Source organism: Mizuhopecten yessoensis, unplaced genomic scaffold (assembly GCF_002113885.1).
Source record: "Mizuhopecten yessoensis strain PY_sf001 unplaced genomic scaffold, ASM211388v2 scaffold3259, whole genome shotgun sequence".
Taxonomy (NCBI): domain Eukaryota; kingdom Metazoa; phylum Mollusca; class Bivalvia; order Pectinida; family Pectinidae; genus Mizuhopecten; species Mizuhopecten yessoensis.
Window position 1 is genome coordinate 130,329 of NW_018404955.1, and position 21,328 is coordinate 151,656.

The 21,328-nt window shown below is 34.6% G+C and overlaps 1 protein-coding gene across 1 annotated transcript; it reads right to left on the reverse strand.

Moving 5' to 3' along the window:
• Positions 1 to 1,617: 1,617 nt before the first annotated feature.
• On the reverse strand, positions 1,618 to 20,623 carry LOC110447272 (chitotriosidase-1-like). The gene is made up of 16 exons (XM_021492849.1): positions 20,542 to 20,623; positions 19,520 to 19,700; positions 17,176 to 17,398; positions 15,308 to 15,438; positions 13,099 to 13,222; positions 12,793 to 12,978; positions 10,574 to 10,690; positions 9,705 to 9,855; positions 9,377 to 9,545; positions 8,538 to 8,796; positions 7,654 to 7,778; positions 5,395 to 5,518; positions 5,012 to 5,197; positions 4,747 to 4,848; positions 4,000 to 4,243; positions 1,618 to 1,942 (listed from the first exon to the last, which is right to left on the reverse strand). The coding sequence occupies exons 1-16, from the start codon at positions 20,597 to 20,599 to the stop codon at positions 1,770 to 1,772; spliced, it is 2,553 nt and encodes an 850-aa protein (XP_021348524.1). The 5' UTR covers positions 20,600 to 20,623; the 3' UTR covers positions 1,618 to 1,769.
• Positions 20,624 to 21,328: the final 705 nt, after the last annotated feature.

Sequence of the window (21,328 nt, forward strand, 5' to 3'; positions counted from 1 at the left end):
CTATGCTGCCATCGTTAGTCCAGAGAAATTTCGGCATTAAAAAGGGGTTTGGAGGTTACTTGTATAAGGGATATGTATAAAAATAATTCCTAAAAAACAAGAAAAAGGGACATTGAAATATGTTGGTGGTAAGCGAGGTGGCAAATGAGAAGAGTGGCATTATATCGAGGTTTTACTGTAATATGTTTTATCCCAAAGTCGTAAATCTATAACGATTTAAAGGCGTCTATGGGCACCCTTCCAATGCAGAAATTCTACATATGTTTCCGAACACTTCACAGTCTTTCAACCTTAATAATAATAATAATCTGAGGTTCTTATATACCGCTTTATTACAACCTTGTCCGTAGGTCGTCTCAAAGCGGTTCACAAATTATTATCCGTGGTTACAGGGCCTTTGCAACCAGCCAATATCTTTCCCTGGGGACCATACAGCCGGTGCTGCCATTTCGGCGCTCACAGCTAACATTCTACATTTTTAGCACTGCCTAACCTCGTACCCATTTACAGCTGAGTATACTGGAACAAGCAGAGTAAAGTATCTTGTTCAAAGATACTACACAGTGCTGTACCGTGATTCGAACTCGCAACCCATCGGTCACGAGCCCAGCGTCCTACCACTAGACTACCGTGCCTCCAAGATGTGTGCATTTATTCAAATATATGTTAATTTGGCGTTAGATATATAAGTAATCACGTTAGTGTCCTATAACATCTTGACTAGATGTACACACCATCTTGAATTGATGTACATGCTAGCACCTTTTACTTTTCTATAAATAATGTTCAGCAGCTCAAAATCACACCTTGGCTAACACCTGACAACCTCATGTGACAGTTACTTTTTGAGGTGTGAACCTTTCTAAGTTATTTCACGTACCATATATGTATCATCAATCGATATTCTGGGAATACATTTCGGTTTGGATTCGTAAACAATTCTATTACTTCTTTTTGGGGGTAAATCATGAGTCAAATTTGAATTTGAAGATATTTTAACCGATATAACCCACATAAAAGCACCATGCAAAGGATTTAACTGTGTTATTGTTTAATGTAAGTTTTTCCTGAAAAGAATACTCTCGCCAGCTGTCAATAAGGACACAAACTTCACTCATAAGGGTAGGGACAGTTTATTACAGGAAACAAAGTTTTTAAGTAAAGGCTGGAGGTCTATGATTATGTTAATTTGTCTGTATTTCCCATCCTCATTGAAGTTATAGCAAGCATGGTTCAATGACTATATAGCTGATATCACCAGTTGTAATGTTCAATTTCCTCGATATGCTTTGCATTGCATACCGGGAAATTTTCGTTAAATTTTACCTTATCAATGAGAACGAATTTATCATGAAAACAAATATTATTAAACAACATACAATATAATACTATAGTTTTTACCTGTGAAGGGCGAAATTAACATAAACCGAACATGGATTGTATCGGCAAAGGGCAACTATTTGACTGAGCGAAAGTTTCCTGGTTTTGCTTTCAATTGCGAGCTGATGATGAATAAGTCAATTTCTAAAATATTATGCTTTCGGTAAGAAGATGCATCACTAAATTTGAGTGATATTTGAATAAAAAAATAATCATTTCAATTTAAGAAATACAATAAATGGTGCATGCTAAACGCTTTTATTAGATCGTTCACACATTACATATAGTGGTCATCACAACAATTGAAACATTTTACATCAAAATTTGCATTGGGATATATTTGTGCTATCTATAACAATAGGACATATTATTCGGAATTTAAAAGCTATTCAACAGTTTGTGAAGCTGCTCCAGTTGCACACTCTGAGAGCGCGGTCATACGCAGTGTTCCCGGGGCAATTGTATAGATGAGGTACTCCATGCGAACATTTGTAAAACGTTCTACAGTCGTTTGTATTTGGGTATGGTCCGCCAGTTGGCGAGGTATTACAATCGATGAAGGCTGTAAAAAATCATATACAAATCATCAACAAAAAGAAACCATGCTTTCAATATATTATGGTTATTAATATTATATTTTTTTATGATTATTCAAATTTTGCATATCGCTCTTTATATTCTAAAAGAAATTTATGGCATGGTCTAAAGGTTGTGTAGTATGTATCACTATGAATGTGTGCCTGTACATGGTCTAAAGGTTGTGTAGTATGTATCACTATGAGTGATTGTGTGCCTGTTCACGGTCTTTATATTGTGTGGTGTATATATCACTATGAGTGAGTGTGTATATGTGTATGGTCTTTAGGCTGTGTGGTGTATATATCACTATGAGTGAGTGTGTGCCTGTGCATGGTCTATTGGTTGTGTGGTTTATATATCACTTTAAGTATGTGTGCCTGTGCATGGTCTATAGGTTGTGTGGTGTATATATCACTTTGAGTGTGTGTGCCTGTGCATGAACTTTAGCTTGTGTGGTGTATATACCACTTTGAGTGTGTGTGCCTGTGCACGGTCTTTAGATTGTGTGGTTTATATACCACTAAGAGTGTGTGTGCCCGAGCATGGTCTTTAGTGTTTTCTACTTCAGAGAGAACGATTAGAGTAACAAAGGCATGTCTTCCTCAAGAACAAAACCATATCTTGCCGTCTGAATAGAACGTCCGACCTTAAGCAACAGTGTAACATAGGCTAACTTGAGATTCCATTATCATATGCTGAGCAAATGCTAAAAGGAAGTTTTGTTTTAAAAGCATGTACACCGAGAGGTACGCTTTGTAAAACGATAGTCTCAAGCCCTTCACAGATCAAACTGAGTTAGTTCGAAGATCTTAAAGGACATATCCATCAAAAATATGTTCATGATGGGAAAAGAATGTATAAAAGGTGGTTGAATTATCAATTGTTAGCTATTTGTCGAACAAAACCTGTGAAGACAAAAATACTTATAGAATTTTGGGCCATCTTTGTCTCAAGTGATGACACAGCTGAGACACTTGATGAAGCAAGATGTTGAATTAGTCCGGGGCTCAAAACAAAACAGTGCCAAACAGAAGGTGAAATATATTCTTTGATATAAAATTTTGCCCCAAATAGGACTGGTCCGAGTTCCTACTCAAGATGAAGCCACGAAAACAATTCCTGCAGTGTTTTCAGTGTTTGGTACAGGGACACCCGCTATGTAAATCTATGTCAAATCCAAATCATGCCACGTCCTCATATCGAGAACTCGGGTAGTGACAACAGAACCACAAGGCTCACTTATAGGCATCATAAAAAAAATACACTGATCTTCGAATCACACCAGGAAGTAACATACTTCCCTATGAGATCATTATTGCAACCATAAAACTGGTAGTCCATAGTCTTCATCAACCTCATCTTTTGAAACCTTGTGGTGTAAGTCTATCCGTCAGCACTCGACATCTTTCACTACGAAAGTTATTACATTCAAAGCAAATTCTTGAATACTGAACTTTTTTTGAGAACAGGACGTTCAAGATTGATCAAAAGATCTTTGAAATTCTTCAAAATCCATTCCATTTATTTCACTTCAAAGCGCTGATGGAAAATAACGGATGTTGAGATACCAGAGTACTTTACACTTAATTCACGAGTGAAACTGACAGTTCAGAATATAATTTTGATTAAATTTGATCGCAAGGTAGAACCAGAAAGAGGGCGACAGGATCAAATCTCACATCAGTATTCAAGAATGTATCAAAAGAATTAAGGATTGTCTCTACAGTTATGAATGTATAGAGACATAGATAAATTTGTCAGCAATTGGAGATAAAAAAAAAAAGCATTGGTATATCGCAAAGGCCATGGCAGAAGCGTGGTAATAACATGTTCACGCTCAACCAGTAAAATTTTCTCATGAAGATCAACTTCTTCTTCATTATTTGTTGAAAAGGAAAGGTACTGCGGATGATATAATCGGATGAAACCGCTAACTTTCTAATATTCTTTTCAGGAATGTTATTTATCACATATATTAATACCTTTAAGAATGTAATTTAACAAAAGTTAACATTATTATGAAACTATTGATGCTTATACCTTCTTGGGTTGACGATGGAGGTAGTGTAGTGGTCTCACTCATAGTGGTGGTCTCCCAAGTGGTCGTAGGGGAAGTAGAATCGAAGGATTGAATTGATCCATTCGAATAGCCGGTCAAAACATTCTTAACGGTCGAAATGAGGGGGAAGGGGCCATTGGATGACATGCAATTCCCTCTAAAGTCGTCCAGATCCAACGCCCACACCATGGCGCCACCATATCCCTCTTTTGCAAGCCATATCATCTGTAAACCAACGTTTGATCATTCTACTACAAATTGTTGTAAGGAATAAATGCTACTTCATATAAAAGCTCCTCCACTCCAATTTTATTGATACCAAGTGATACCTTTAATTATGTTTCATCGTTTTTGTTCCAAAAATAATGGTCATCTATTTCGAACATACGGTCGGGGAATTTTTTAACAGTCATTTGACATCTAGTTTGGCTTCTTATAATTTACATATTTAAAAAATTCTTACAAAAAAACATATTCTTGGCTATTTACAAGATATGGTCGAGAAAATTTGAAAACTTACAAACGAAAAGAAATGTGTGCTAAATATCCAAATACTTTATAGTTCCCGTTGATAACAATTTTGTCCTATAATAAGAATCTGTCATGTAGTATTTATATTGTTCAAGACAAAAGTCACAATAGTTAATCATAATGATACCTAAATTGTATACAGGGTTATACTTATGATACTGAATGAAAATTATGTGGCAGAGAAAGAAAGACAGTACCTTATTCATGATGCTAGTTTCATCGTCATAACCAATCCATTCGTCTCCGTACATAAAAGGTACACTCGATTGGTAATCACGTGTTCCATTTAAATTGCAGATCTGTAACATAAAACACGGGCAATAACTTCACCTATCAGTCACAATCATTCATTTCTCATCAGTGAAGACGATAAAATTGAAGCAAAAATGTTTTTTTTAGTTGATAATGGCACTCGAATTTATTAGGAAATGTTTCGGTTTATTTATATATAAAACTTGTTACCTCGTAATAAGCAAGGAAGCCTGCCTCTTCCGTGTAATTGCCTGGGGCGCTAGGTCCATTAGAAGGATTTCCGATTCCATTCTTGTTTGCATAATCCACATCAAAGCCACGTCCGAATGTGGCGACACCTATATTGATTTTTTCTTTGTCAACGCCAAGCATTTGCCAATACCTTCCAGCCCAATCCTAAGGGTAACAAAATGAAATAAGTACTGTTGTCCGCAGTGCAGTTGTTTCATACATTCAGCAATGATCCAATTTACAAGTCATTGTTTGGACAGAAGGCCATTATCTGAAATAATTTTTGTTTTGGATGTTTTGTATAAGCAATCAATGTCTCATGACCATATGAATAAGGGATCGATTCAGGTGCCATCACATACCATGTTTAGATTGGCTTCGGTTCCAGTTTGCCACGGGAACGCTTTTAATTGACTGTGATGACCGGTCTCTTCGTCCCAGTAGCCATGCATGTCAAACGTCTGGATACTGAGGAAGTCCAAGCTTCTAAAATCAAAAGTTAAAGTTTTTAAACTCCAATCAAGCTGTTAAGAGTAAACAACTTATATCCCTGATTCTTGTAGGAAATCAAAATGTTTATCTTCTACGTGAACCGATAATGACTACTCAGACGGTGAACACAAATATAGTAAAACCCCGCTAACTCAAACTCGTGAGGACCAAATCAATAGGAATACATGGTATTCGACGAATCTGAGGTTCATCCAACATCACCATGTTTATGTCAGGTTGGACGGCAGACAGCATGAGCACTGCAAATATCGCGGAAAGTATATGATAGAAACAAAAAAGAAGTTCAATCCAAATGACAACATTTAAACAGATTTAGAATTGCTCAGCAATAAATACATATAATCTTCGGTATAACGAAAGGATTAAAATAAACAAGTTGTAATGTATATGTAACGTGCTTGTCGTTACCTGTAAACATAGCCCGCCATACTGTATTCGACTACGTTAATTTTACAAAATATCAAATCGAAAGGAACTATTCGATGATTGTTAAATTGAAGAACAACTGTTATTATAATGTTGATTGATAACGAAATTAACAATCACGACGTATTCAAGGTTGAATATCTTTAAAGATGGTCGATAATGCGCTTTGTGATTTCAACTTAATATTGCCATACCGAAATATGGCTTTCCACACCAAGTGAATTAACACTTTCGTTAAAACATCGATGCCAAACATCGTCCGTAAATTTTAAATATGCACACACCATGATATTGCAGCTACAAATAGAACGGGGTAACGGTATCTGAACTTAATGATACTGCCATCAATCCTCTAACTATCTGACATCCTGCCCCGAGGCAAGTCGATTGCTCGCTGTATGTGAGATATATACAAATGCGGTGAAATCCATATTAGCCTAGTTTTAATTTCGCCATTGACGTTTAATTACCATGTAGTTTACGTTGACTGTAATAATAAAAGGTGAAAATTAAACTGCAGCGAAAATATCCCTGTATGCAGTATCTGAAAGTAAAATTGAACTATTTGTCAAGGTTTCTATTGCTACTCCTTACAAACGTTTTCGATATCTAATCGGCCTCATATGGAAAGAAATCTTGTTCGCATTTGAATGAATTCTTATGATTTCCTCTCAATATATCTCATTCTTGCATTCGTTTTGTTACTCACAATATGCTCCCAAATACCTGTGTACATTGTATTTATATTCGCCTTTCTTAGAAAAGGAAGCACTCATTAACAAGGAAACGATGGCATTCCTTCAGTTTGATATGATGTATGGCAATGTCAATAGCGACAAAATAAAATGTGATAAAAGAAACCATTTTTGACGAGAGCATGCTCAAGATTATCTCAAAGAGCTTCTTAAAATCAACATCTGTATGATATATTTTTGTCACATTTTAATTCTGATTAAACAGTACTAAGAATGGTAGTAATAGTAGCTTTGACGAGCAGCAGGCTGAGCATTAAAAGGATTATTGAGAAGTTTCGGGATAACATACTAGCAAACCTTTGATTTGTACACATCTGAATTGTTCCGGTCGATGTAATGCTGTCATTTTTATGGTTTAAGGAGGTAGTAGTGCACATGTTTGAATTGCGATTTTAAAGATTATTTTTGTGTAGAATGAATCATTGAATTATGAGACTGTTGTGCATTATTTCATATTGTAAAACCGCGAAGTTGGTTGATTTTAGCCTTAATTGTACTTAGATATCTAAGATAACTAATTGGTTCTAACCACACATTACGAGTGACCAAATCACAAAGCTAGCCTTACTTAAATAGGTATTTCTACATGTCGGTATTTCTACATTACATGGCTGGTTGAGAAGGTAAAGTGTTGATCTATTTGCGATTGAATATTACAGTGTGTATAAGTTAGATGGGAAATACAGATTTACTCCGATATCTGAAGTATTTAATTGCTTAAAACGTTAAATGGACCATGATTAACTCAGAGGTTAACTGTTGATATCTTTACTTGACGAGTGATATAGCGAAACAAAATAGATGGAACATACCACAGTGTGAATACAAAGGACGAAATCAGACGCGGAACCCAGCGACATAAACCTAGGAGACATAAAAACAAGAACAAAGGCAGAGGGAAGGATAGTATCGTGACTGTTGTCTTACTCTGCCAGGGCCTTAACGTCGTATGCGTAGTCAATGTGTTCTTGTTCCGCAGCCACTGCAGCTGTCAACATCAGCCGAGGTGTATCGTCTGATCGCGCTTCGTTTTCGAATTGCCGACTTAGTAACTGGGGAAAATAACGAAAGAGAGTTTATTCACTATTTCCAAAACATCTGTTGTCCATATATAGTTTTTTAAAAATATAAGTTATATCAAGTCGAATGGCACCATTGGGTGAAAGCTACCTTATGGTATGTTTCAAATTTACAGAATGAGTAAATTATATATTTGTGCATTTTATTTATAATTGAAAGACGACAAAACATGGCTCATAAGTAAATAAAATAGTATGTTTACTTTACGAATACATTAATCATTTAAATGTCACTTTCTAAATCTTTTCAGCAGGGCTGGTTATTACATTCAATGTCATTCTTTACTTCATGTATGTACTTGTCTGATTTATTAGTCGGTGTGGGTTTTTTTGGGTTTTTTTGTTTTTAAATATAAAAATAACGATGGAACTGTTTTATGTAGCTCATGTTCTAATGATGTGTATTAGTTATGTTTCAACCTTATCTTTGTTTCATTTCTCGTCTTCAGTTCTGACCAAACTTCTACATATGTAGGTACAGTTCCCATAATCACCATACATACATATGATAGTCCTTACAATATTTCATTCGGTCTCTTGCTATTTTGCTGATTTTTAACCAAAAACTAATATCGTATCATGCTTTAAGTATGCGTCGGACAATACTAAAAAAAAATCATAGATTTAAGATTTAAATGAGATTTTAACTGTCGGCAATCTATTTTCATAAACATTTTCCTTCTTTGAATGTCCGCGCGCATGTTGCATACAAAGCAATAATTTAATACTAACATCGACGAGAATGCCAAATTTTTTTTTGTCCGTGTCTTCATTAGATCCTTCTCTTTGAGCTGGGTACTGCCATGCCAAATCAAGGCCGTCAAATCCATACAATCGTAGAAACGCGACGGTTGAATTCGCAAAGGTCCTCCTCCGTTTGGGTTGTGAAACCATGAAGGAGAAACTTTCACTTCCCTGTTCCCAACCACCAACAGAAAGCAACACCTTCAGGTCGGCGTTATTTGTCTTCAAGGCGGTGACACGTTCGTATCTGTTTTGTATAAAAAAGTTAATAAAATAAGTTTTGTGGGGGGTTTTGAAAAATACTCTGCTGATCCTATATCAGGATCTTGATACTACAATAAATCAACTTCTGCTAAAATAATAATACAATATATTCCGCATACCTACAATGTTAGTAAAATTTATCATATACTTGTCTGGGGTAAAGGTTATTTTGCATCTGCGATAATGCTAGCTACTCATATGCCATATCTCTGGCCGACCCACATCCACACGGCATGCACGCACCATATCCATTTTACTTCCGGTTTTTCAGAAAATTCATGTCTGAATCATACTCGATTTGTGATTATGCCAATAATTTTGAAGTTGTTCCCAAATTTGTACAACATGTTGTTATGAGAAAGGAGTATTCCTCCCATGTATCAAACCCAAACCCGAATTGGATTGATAGGGATGAGGATGATAAACGTGTTATATCATAACTTTTTTTCTATGAAGTGATGCATAAATAGATTTTTCTTTACCTTCACCAATTGTCATGAAATCGTTAGCAATCAAACACATACCAAGCAAAATTCATATGTGCACACAAATATACTTCTTACATCATCGTATCGTTCTCAGAGGAAGCCTGAAGCTCGCAATCGTCCGAAACCTCGGCAAAGGCTACAATCACGTGGGTACAGAGATTAGGATCTATGTCCTCAGCCATGAATTTGCCATCTCCTCTACGATTCTCCGACCACACGGTGAAGTAACACACTCGTCTGTACTCTGTCAAATGGTACATAAATGAGGATGAATATGATTAATATTTATGTACGTTTGTTTCCAATTGTATAACACATGCAATAACTGAAAATCATCAATTTTGTATGAAGGTGTTAATTTCAAAATACTTTAACCTAATTAATCATCGATAATACAACTCACGTTTTGGAGTGTCCGCCTCAACAAACACGTCCTTTACAGTGTTAATTAGTGGAAAGCGACGATCAGATTTGTTGCAGTATTGACTATAATCGTCGAATGTGAACGACCATACTGCTGCACCGCCATAGCCTTCTTCGACAATCCATTCCGCCTGTTAATAAGACACATATGGAAAATACGCATGAAAAAGTGATCCCTTTTGGAGTGTGACTGTTAAAAGTGTTAACTAGGATAGGACTAGGACCTTTTTTGAAAATTTAGGGATCAACTTTAGCTCAAAACTATGTATTAAGATTAGTATGCTATATAAATGGACACCTCTAATTTAATATGGAATATGGAAAAGTATTATTTGAACATTACTACGTCTTTCTAGGTGCGATAATGTTCATGTTTATGACATAACTGTTCATTTCTATTAAATAAATTGTTCATGTTAATTACATAACTGTTGATGTTCTGCTGATAGTCTGTTCATGTTCGTTACAAAGACTGTTCATATACTTCTTCAGATAGTCTGTTAATGTTCGTTACAAAGAGTGTTGATGCTCTTCAGATAGTCTGCTCATGTTTATTGCATAGACTGGTCGTCTTCATCAGATATACTTTTTATATTCATTATATAGACTGATCAGTTTTATCAGATAGACTGTCCATGTTCATTGCATAGCCTTTCATGTTCATTTCATAGACTGTCCGTGTTTAGGACATAGTCTCTTCTCGGGCAAAAGAAATGTTCGTGGTTCCATTACAATGGGAAATCCTCTTCTTCTTTTTTGAATAGGAAGATTTTGATATTTTCAATATTTATTTGACATTCAGACATTTGAAACAAGAGATAAAAAAAAAGCATGAAAACTTTATATTGCCTTCTCTTTGAAGCTTTCTGTGTCATCATAACCAATCCACTGACTGCCATTGACGTAGTACGGCATACCATAATCTCTATACATGGCACCCTGGTTCATTTCGAGGGCTTTACATATCTGAAATGTTATCAAACATGAAGTTATCACTGTATTTTATTGTATTTGGATTTTTTAAATGCATTTTTCATTGATATCTACATCCCTAAACCATTCTTTTCAATATTAATCACATTTATAATATATCCACATAGTTTCTATCCAAGAGTATCTAAGTGGGTTGTAGTAATGTTAGATTATGTCAGTTATACGCTCATTATAACGGATTATGGAGAGTATCGTTAGGTATACAGAACAACTGGATTATCAAGTGTTCTAGACATGAATGGTCGGTAAATAATTAATAAGTTATTTGCTATATCAATGCCTGTGATACCAACGTTCTTGTAAGTTTTCGAAAACAATTACAAGGAAAACTGAGGAAAGTCGAACCAGGTTTTTTTAACAGGACCATATATCTCTGAATTTCAAACTACTATGTTCAAATAATTAAATATTGTTCCTTTAAGGTGGTGACACTCATTCCGAATTGCGCGGTAATGTGGCTCACCTTACCCCGGCACGGGACAAGTTGAACCAAAACCTGGGACAAATTGAGCTGTTCGGCACGGATAATTAGGGCTTGAGGTCCCGGGGTCATAACAAAGACCCAAGGACATGTAAATATATGCATGGTTTATGGGATATGTAATATTGGGTTTTTAGTACAATTGAAAAAGGTTAGAATTTTAAAAGATGAAGACGAAAAATGACCCTTTACTTGAAAATTTCTTCAGGTTGGGCAAAAATATTCATCATTGATGCAAAATATTTCTGCCTTAATAATAGGTCTTTGCATTTTATTGTCAAGATGTTCAAACAAATGTGGCATCAAAATCAGTGAAAGTAACGTCAAAACCCTTATGTAATACTCGTTGGCCCTGCTGACTCAACGAACCCCGTGGTTACATTTAATTTGCGCACCAAGTACTTGGTTTGTGGGCTCCTTTTTCCAGTTTATGTTTACTCGGTAGGTTACTATTTTGCATTTTCATATGAAACATTTTCTGCTTGAAAACCAATCAAGCGGAATGACACTGGATTATTGAAGATTTCCATGTGTTCATTTTCATGGATTAAAAAGATGAATTTGCTACCATTAGTATAATGTCTATACATTTATGCAAAATATATGTATGTACGTCGTACCTCGCAGTGTGACATGTACCTCTACTGAGTTTTCAAAAACAATACGATAAAATGTCCTTAAAATCACTTATATCTCTCGATCTGAGGGCTACTTCCTCCCCAAAATAGGACTACTCTCTGCCAGGGAGAGACTACTCCCTAATGAATATTTGTAAGCGGAGCTTATAAAATTTCAACCAATGAAACATTTGGTAGGCGGTGCCTTCTTCATGACGCAAGTGACGTCACAATTTAAAAGCAAATGACAACAGCGAAAATGGCCATCGATGTAGGCCGTTTTGATACATGCAATCTTACTGATTAGGAATTACAGCATAGTTTGGACGCTAAAAGTATAGCTTAAATATAAAAGCTATTGTTAAGACAGTACTTCATTACTTATTTAATTGAACGGAATGCCGGTGGCGTCGACAATTAGGACAGAGCAAGCCCAGAGGCGGTGAACGTGTGTGCATGCAAGTTTTATGCTTATAAAGTGGATGGGACTAAATATGGTAGGAAATCAATAGTGACTATTAGATACGGTCTACATAAATACTTCTTGAATGCTAGAAATGAAGATATCATCAACGACGATTCATACAGCACTTCCAATTGTGATGGGGTTTTTTCTCTTTGAAATTGTTTCAAGAAATGAATTATTAAAGCCATTTGTTAAGTTGCATTAATTTGTTTCGTTATGATAAAGCATTTATAGAATGGGTAATTCGTGAAATAGCAAATGTATGGTCACCCTTGGTGAAGAACTATTTCTTCAGCGGCTTTGCTGCCTCTGGAAATAGTTCTTCATCTCGGGGGATCATAAATTTGTATTTCCCTCATACCCATTCTATAACTGTATAATATTATACAGTGTTACATTTTTTGTCACATACCTCCTAATTTTGATATATTTGGGTTTTTTACAACTCATTTCATAGATATTCCTTATTGTTTAACGTTTAAACGTAGTTTATAACGTAACGTGAACGTACCTCATAATAAGACATGAAGCCTAGGGTTTCAGAGTAAAGACCCACAGTGCTTGGTCCATCAACATTTGCTCCAACGCTGAAGTCGGATTCGTTAGCAAGTGTATAACCTCCCCCATAGGTTGCCATTCCTACATTAATCATCGATTTAGGAATTCCAAGAAAAGCAAAATACTCGGCAATCGATTTCTGTAAGCAAAGAAGCAAATGCTATGTTCATCCAATCATAAAGATTAATCATGTGTAAAATAAATTGCGTTTTAAAATTAGCTAATGAACAAAAGTGAAAAAAATCGATTTCTTGTGTACCATATTGCCAAACTTTTCTGCCCCGACGGCACTGTCCCTAGCAACCCTGCGGCTGTGATGAGCAGTTACGCTGGAGCCTCTAAACAGACTGAAAGACTCTGTATTGACAAAGTCATAGTTGTCCCTGTAATAAAAAAAAAGGCAGATTCAGCAGTTAAACATCAAAGAAGTAAAATATATCAAAATCGAATATCCATTTAAACCAAGAAAAACAAGTGTGACGTTGATATTAACCACGACAGACAATGGCGATGTTTATATTAAGATCATCCTTGAACATAATACATAGCTGATATACATAACAGGATCAACACAAAGGGTAAAGCATGCTCGATTATCAGAAACGGACAAATGATATCAAAACGGGAAAACAAAGGGACAAAACACAAAAGTCTTTAGTTGCAGCAGACATTTCTTGGAAATCACTTCACGATGAGACTCGTTTCTTCAGTGAATATTGAAGCCTTTCCAGTAGAAATCCTGTTTCAATTATTTTTTAGTAAGGATACGTTTATATATAACATTCTGATAACAGACACAAAAGTAACTATTCAATAACTAAACATTTTCATGATAACAATATTCAATATTCATCATTTTTAATAACTATTGGTATCTTCATAAGAAAAGCCAACAGATCAGCTGAAAGTCATCGTAAGTAAATCTCAATTAAGATACTGATTATTGAAACAATTTAGCTCCTTAATTAAGATACACGTTTGTTACCAAAATCACCATGTAACAAAATTGAATACCAAAATCTAACCAAAACCGTTCTTAGACTATAAATTGATAAAGCTAAGGCAAAATATGAATCAGGAAAGATCTTCATGGAGACACTTGACTAAGTACGAGGGAACTAAGATTAGGTGTTAAATAAAGTAAATTGTCTTGTTAAAGACGATACTCGCCATGAAATTTTAGGTCAAAGGTCAAGTTAATGTCACGTCCTCAAACCTATAAATCGGGTAGTGACAACAAAAGCCCAAAGCACAGTAATGAACATAATCAAAAACATCGACCTTAATATCACACAAAGAAATAGCATGTGTTCCTATTCGATCGTGATTTCGACCGTTAAACTGGCCCATAGTCTTCATCAATCTACATATTTGGAAAGTCTTTGTTGTCTATCAAGGAAGTCATGATATTCGGTTAGGTTATAAATCTACGTAAACATTCAAAGGGTATATTTCTACATAAACATTTAAAAGGTGTGCATCTACGCGATAGAGTTATTTTACTTGAATATATACAGGGTGTGTTACTAAATAAACATTTACAGGGTGTGTTTCTTTACAGTTTTTCACTGGGGAGATGATTTTATATGATTTAATCGTGGATATGTAAACATGTTATGACACGGAGTACAATGAACACAATTATATGAGCTGGTTATTATTGAATAATGAAAAGGAATATATAAACTAGTTTTAAAACTTTAAACTAAAATTTGAAACTAGATACACTAATTTGAATTATGATTATGTGGGCAATGCCATTTTGCGTCAATTGAAAGGATTATGCAACAAATGCACAGGTCATGTAATATCATTTCGCCCGGTCACATTTAACTGACATCGGGTGAACTAGTTGCCATAAATATTGATCGTTAAGCAAGGAATAACAACTACCAATTTAAAGGACATCGGTATGTCCAAGCCTGGGGACAGAACCCATTGCCTTTCTCACCTAGGCGAACGTTCAACATTAGCCAAAATTGATGATTTGCCAAACAAGTTGAAGGAAACAAAAGGTAATTCGAAGTACAGAGAAATACAAAGATCCCAAATATTGCAATGAGTGCAACAGATTTATTTTAGTATCTTTTCTGTTCCAAATGAGAAGGTAAAACGCAAATCCGCAAGTCTGCAGTGGGTTACCTCATTAGTTGCCTCTTACGACCGTGCAGTGGATATTATTTTTCAATCTCCAACCTGCAGGAGTAATTAAGCCAACGCTGTCGAAGGAAACTGTCATTATATGAATAATGGTCTACCATTAATCGCTTAATTCATGATTGATGTTCAGAATATTGATGTTCAGAATAGTAATTGACATCAATTGAACAGATGATGTTCGTACCCCGGTGTATTCCTGCTTGATTAAATGTTAACGATATTCTGTCTTTAGAACATAAAGTATGCATACTTAGTATTACGGGAAAAAAATGTCATTAGCTATGAATGAATGAAGAAAATAATCTTACATAATGGTTGATTTGATGGTATATTTATCATAGTATGCGTCTACGTCTTCAAGTGTTTGTCCTACCAGATCAGCAACAAGCAGCAAGCGATCGGAAGTGGTGTTTTCGTTATCAAAGGCCGCACGTAGATCCTGTGATTACAAAGTCACAATTACTATTTTGTTGTGAATTGCTGACAAAAGTGTTCAAATTGTTGTATTAAAAATCGTGTGTTCGACAGAAAAATTCATTTTTCAAACACAGGTTTCATCGAACAGATGCAAATGTTGTTAACCTAAATTTCAAGAAGAATTAAACGAGAAACCCTTCAGTGGTATACAAGATAAAGTATTAAGGATTAAAAAAACACTTTATCATATAAACTTTATTTGTTTTACAACTTAATATAAGTTGAAATCATTTGTTTCATAATTGTTGTAAACAAATGATTTCAACTTATATCAATCCCTCGTGTTTGGCCGGATGTTAGCGAGAAGGGGTGTCTTAGTGCCACTCGGAGAAAATCAACGTGGTCGGGCAGGTGACCCCATACCATTTTAAGTCCGCAAGTACGCTATCCACTGTGCCACCCGACCGCCCTAAAAACGCTTTATTTACATCCTTAAATATTATGTTATCACCTGCCTCCGTTAAAGAATTACTTCAGGAATTTATCGTACATTATTTGATATGCAAATATTTACATTCTGTATGCTTAGACCCATTGACAAAAATTACATTCATAAATGCATAACACAGGTGTTCATAGAATCTCAGCACGTGGGAACTGATAGTAACCTGATCACACTGCGTAGTAATACACTACAAAAACTACTCACTCGGAACGACCGACCTAGATGCTTAATTCTTACATCTTAAAATATTATTGAACTGTGCTTGGTGAAATATCCACGTATTCACGTGTCCTGTGCTACAAATAAACATTGAATATGGAACTACATTTTGTTGTGTTATTGTTGTTGACGGTTGCTAAGATCTCTCACGATAGTGTCACATTTCCCCGCGAAAAAACACTGTTCTCGCCACTGCGTTGCACCCGTGTATAAGCAGGAACAAACCCTGTTTATTTGTTTTATTCGTTGTTATATCGATCCACTGAAAGGATTCGTCAATGTAAATATAAGGAATGATATTTATTTTTTCAACATTTATGAGGTCATAACACCAATGGGTTTTTGGACATATTTTACATGAATCGCTAACGCGATTCATTCAATATGTCCATCAACCCATTGTTGTTATGATCTCATAAATGTTGATAAAATAAAAATCATTCCTTAAATGAGTGCACTACCAATGACATCATGTATACCATAAAGATACGGGAGAAGTTGTTAAAGATTATCTTGTTTAAATGCTCGGTCTATGGAGAATCTGATATACCCGGGTATTGGCCAAAGACAAAGAACATATCGGCATATGATATCTATGATAGCTTTAACAAGTTCATCCTGCACAATCATCTTTGTCACCAATATTTCAACTTTGAATGTAATATAGATAAGAAATTGTGCATACATCAATATCACAAAATATTTTGATGCAACATGAACAAAACTATGTGTGGTAAAGGAAACAACGTGCAACAATTTCGTCCTTTAGTTAATTATTTTGAAGGTGTGCTCGGAGAATGGGGATCAAGATGTTAACTACAACCTTTTCTACTGAGGTCAACATGGCAAAACTCATTGTTAACGCGGACACTGTTACATGTATCAACAATGCCACAATACCCAATTCATTCACTTGTTGTTCGGATGTCACTCAATCTTTGAATGATCTTAACTAAGGGTCTGGTTTAAAATGAAGTTAGCATTCAAGCAATTGTCAACTTTCATAAACGTTTGTATATTGGTTTGATTTCATACCTGGCTCACTGTTAAGAAGTTAGTAGCGTTGGGTTTCTTCCAAGCTATAGCAAACCCATCATAGCTGTATTTTCTGCAGAAATCTATGGCAGACTGAGAAAACATGGCTCTGGATGTACTGTCTTGCACAATATCGTCCATATCCCCTGCTGTTGAGTCTGCTAGCAACACCAGTGACTTCAGTTTTGGGTTGATTAATGTGAGATTGGTGAAAGGAATGTAGCTGAAAGTTTATAAGTTTGTATTTGTTATCAGTTAATACATACATTGCTTTGTAGGAATGTATTTTATTTGGGTGCATTTAAGTCAACACTGATCAATACTTATCGCATGTATCCTATATCCGCAACACACCAAAGATTAAAAATTAAACGATTGAAGTTTACATCTCAATAAGGTAAATGTATCCCTATTTATCACTAAATTTATTACAAAATTCGTGATTCCCTCTTTTGCATATCCAGTGATTAATTTGTCTAACAAAAACTGCTGGTTGACTATCAGTCCCCGAAGTTTGCTGTATTGCCGTAGCTGGAATTAACCCCATCAGGGTTGCAATGAATTACTAGTTTAAGTTTAAATTGTGTATCGTTAAAAGATGAGTACCGTTATAAAATGTACGTTATAAAAATGTGTTAAGTTGTCAAATGTGTATCGTTGTAAAATGTGTAACGTTGAAAAATGTGTATCGTTATAAAATGTGTATCGTTATAAAATGTGTATCTTTAGAAAATGTGTATCGTTATAAAATGTGTATCTTTATACAATGTGTATCGTTATAAAATGTGTAACGTTAAAAAATGTGCATCGTTAGTAAATGTGTATCGTTATGAAATGTGTATCGTTATAAAATGTGTAACGTTAAAAAATGTGTATCGATATACAATGTGTATCGTTATGAAATGTGTATCGTTATAAAATGTGTATCTTTATAAAATGTGTATCGTTATAAAATGTTTATCTTTATACAATGTACATCGTTATAAAATGTGTAACGTTATAAAATGTGTCTTGTTATTAAATGTGTATCGTTTTAAAATGTGTATCGTTATAAAATATGTAACGTTATATAATGTGTATCGTTATTAAATGTGTATCGTTATAAAATGTGTAACGTTATAAAATGTGTATAGTTATTAAATGTGTATCGTTATGAAATGTGTATCGTTATAAAATGTGTATCTTTATACAACGTGTATCGTTATAAAATGTGCAAAGCTATACAATATTTATCGTTATTAATTGTGTATCGTTATTAAATGTATATCGTTATAAAATGTGTAACGTTATAAAATGTTTAACGTTATAAAATGTGTAACGTTATTTAATGTGTATCGTTATGAAATGTGTATCGTTATAAAATGTGTATCTGTAAACAATGTGTGTCGTTATAAAATGTGTAACGTTAAAAAATGTGTATCGTTATACAATGTGTATCGTTATGAAATGTGTATCGTTATAAAATGTGTATCTTTATAAAATGTGTATCGTTATAAAATGTTTATCTTTATACAATGTGTATCGTTATAAAGTGTGTAACGTTATAAAATGTGTATTGTTATTAAATGTGTGTCGTTATGAAATGTGTATCGTTATAAAATGTGTATCTTTATAAAATGTGTATCGTTATAAAATATGTAACGTTACATAATGTGTATCGTTATTAAATGTGTATCATTATAAAATGAGTATCGTTATACAATGTGTATCGTTATAAAATGTGTAACGTTATAAAATGTGTATAGTTATTAAATGTGTATCGTTATAAAATGTGTATCTTTATACAACGTGTATCGTTATAAAATGTGCCAAGCTATACAATATTTATCGTTATTAATTGTGTATCGTTATTAAATGTATATCGTTATAAAATGTGTAACGTTATTGAATGTGTATCGTTACTTAATGTGTATCGTTATGAAATGTGTATCGTTATAAAATGTGTATCTGTATATAACGTGTATCGTTATAATATGTGTAACGTTATATAATGGGTATCGTTATTAAATGTGTATCGTTAAAAAATGTGTATCGTTATTAATTGTGTATCGTTATAAAATGTGTATCTTTATACAATGTGTATCGTTATACAATGTGTATCGTTATAAAATGTGTAACGTTATAAAATGTGTATCGTTATACAATGTGTAACGTTATACAATGTGTATGTTTATACAATGTGTAATATTATAAAGAGTTTAGTATTCAGCTTTTCTCGTAGACTGTTTTCCTATGTTTTTCATTTGATGATTTTTATCGTTATGTTACGTTTTCTTACTAGATGCTCCTTTCTTTATTTCTAGTGTTTATTTTTTATTTGTTATAATTGCATATGTTAACTTACTATTTCATATCTGCCACTACACGCCTGAACACTTTCGGTTTGTTCTTCCTAACCATGGCCTGTGCCATTACAATGTGCGTGCAGAGGTATGGGTCGATCATGTCAGGTGTAAAGGCGCCAATGTCGTATCGTGCTGCGGCCCAAATATCGTAGTAGCAAAGGAGACGCCGTTCTCCAGAAGCTGTCAACACAGAACATCTCATTCATTCGTAAAACAATGTATATATAAATATGTATATATCCAAGGTCCTTGCGATGGTTAGATATAAAAATGACAAGAGTTTCTTAATACTTCCCTAGCAATTGAAAACCAAAAGCTATAAGAGCAAGGACAGTATATATTTTGATCAAATCATGAAGTGCTTTAACAGCATTTTCAAGTTTCAATTTGCTTTGGTTTTTCTTCACTAAACACCGTTGTCATTTTCTAAATAGAAGGTACTAAGAAACCCATGTCATATGTTTTACAGAAGATAGTCATCTAATATCGATATATATATATACGGTAAAATCTTTAAATGTGTAAGTACACTTCAATTTGAGAAAATTTAGGATTTACGTAACTCATAATATTCTCTCTATACTACCAACTTAAAATACAAATGCAGATTAAATAGCCCATATTTGCATTGTGAACGAAATGGCATTCACGCCTATCTATAATTCTACATTTGTTTTTAAAATGGTATACAAACAATATACTAAGTGCTTTGTAAAAATGTTTTCATACTTTGTTAATAATTTTAACTAAAATAAGAATTCAGTAAAACGACGAGATAATACCGACATGTCAACAAAATCGTAATTAGAATTGAAAATAAGGATTGTGAATTATGAATCATTTAATAGCTTACATCCGTAATCAGATATCTGTTGACTAGAAGACGGGTCTGTATTTCGATTTGCTCTCAATAAATTGCATATTATAAATCTGAAAACCCTAAAGAAGCAGTCATTGTCTCTCTTACTATACAATCGAAGCTATCGCATCTTATCCATGAAAAAAAACCCACATAACTCACCACGGTACGATAAACACAACACTACTGCAACGCTAAGGAAAACTTTCAGGTCGACCATCTTTTGCAATTCGACGATCCGTCCCAGGTAACGTATAACTGCTCAATTAATATACTCTGATAGTCGACCTCATATACTGGAGCCCGGTACCGCCCTCGTTCTGACTGACCAATGGGCTTACTCCGCTTACGTGTCCTTCCAGCCAAACACTGCGAGTGAATGACCAGCGTAGGTAAACGAAATGGTATAGTCTGCTTTGGTTACTGCTCAAGGTATCTGTAATTTGTTTTTTTTATTTAAAAAAAAAAAATGAAATTCCTCTCCTAATTTAATAAAGGGGCGGATCCAGGAATTGTAAAATTTAGAAGCGCAGTGTCCTTGTGTGATCTGGAACATCATTTAAGCGTGATTACACTTTTTAATATTATCAAATTTTATGTATTTCTTATTTTAGTTCTATGTTTTGCGTCCTTTCCCTATTGAAACAGTTAAATTAAAACAATTGCCTGTATGATTTTAAAATGGCACAACCAAAATCAGCACAGAAATGTCGAAAGCTCTGTGTTTGAATTTGGTTGTGAGGATATAGGTTTTCAGTTAAGATCATAATGTTTAACACCCGAAATCAAATTTTCGATGCTTAAAAGACGGGGTTAAGGAACCAATGATCCCTCCCCACCCCATTTTCCTGGACCCGCCTCTGTCATACCTTTAGGGAGGGGGGGGGGTAAGCAGGTAGACAGGTAGATGGTCCAGATGCTACTTTTATAATATATGTTTAATTCTCTG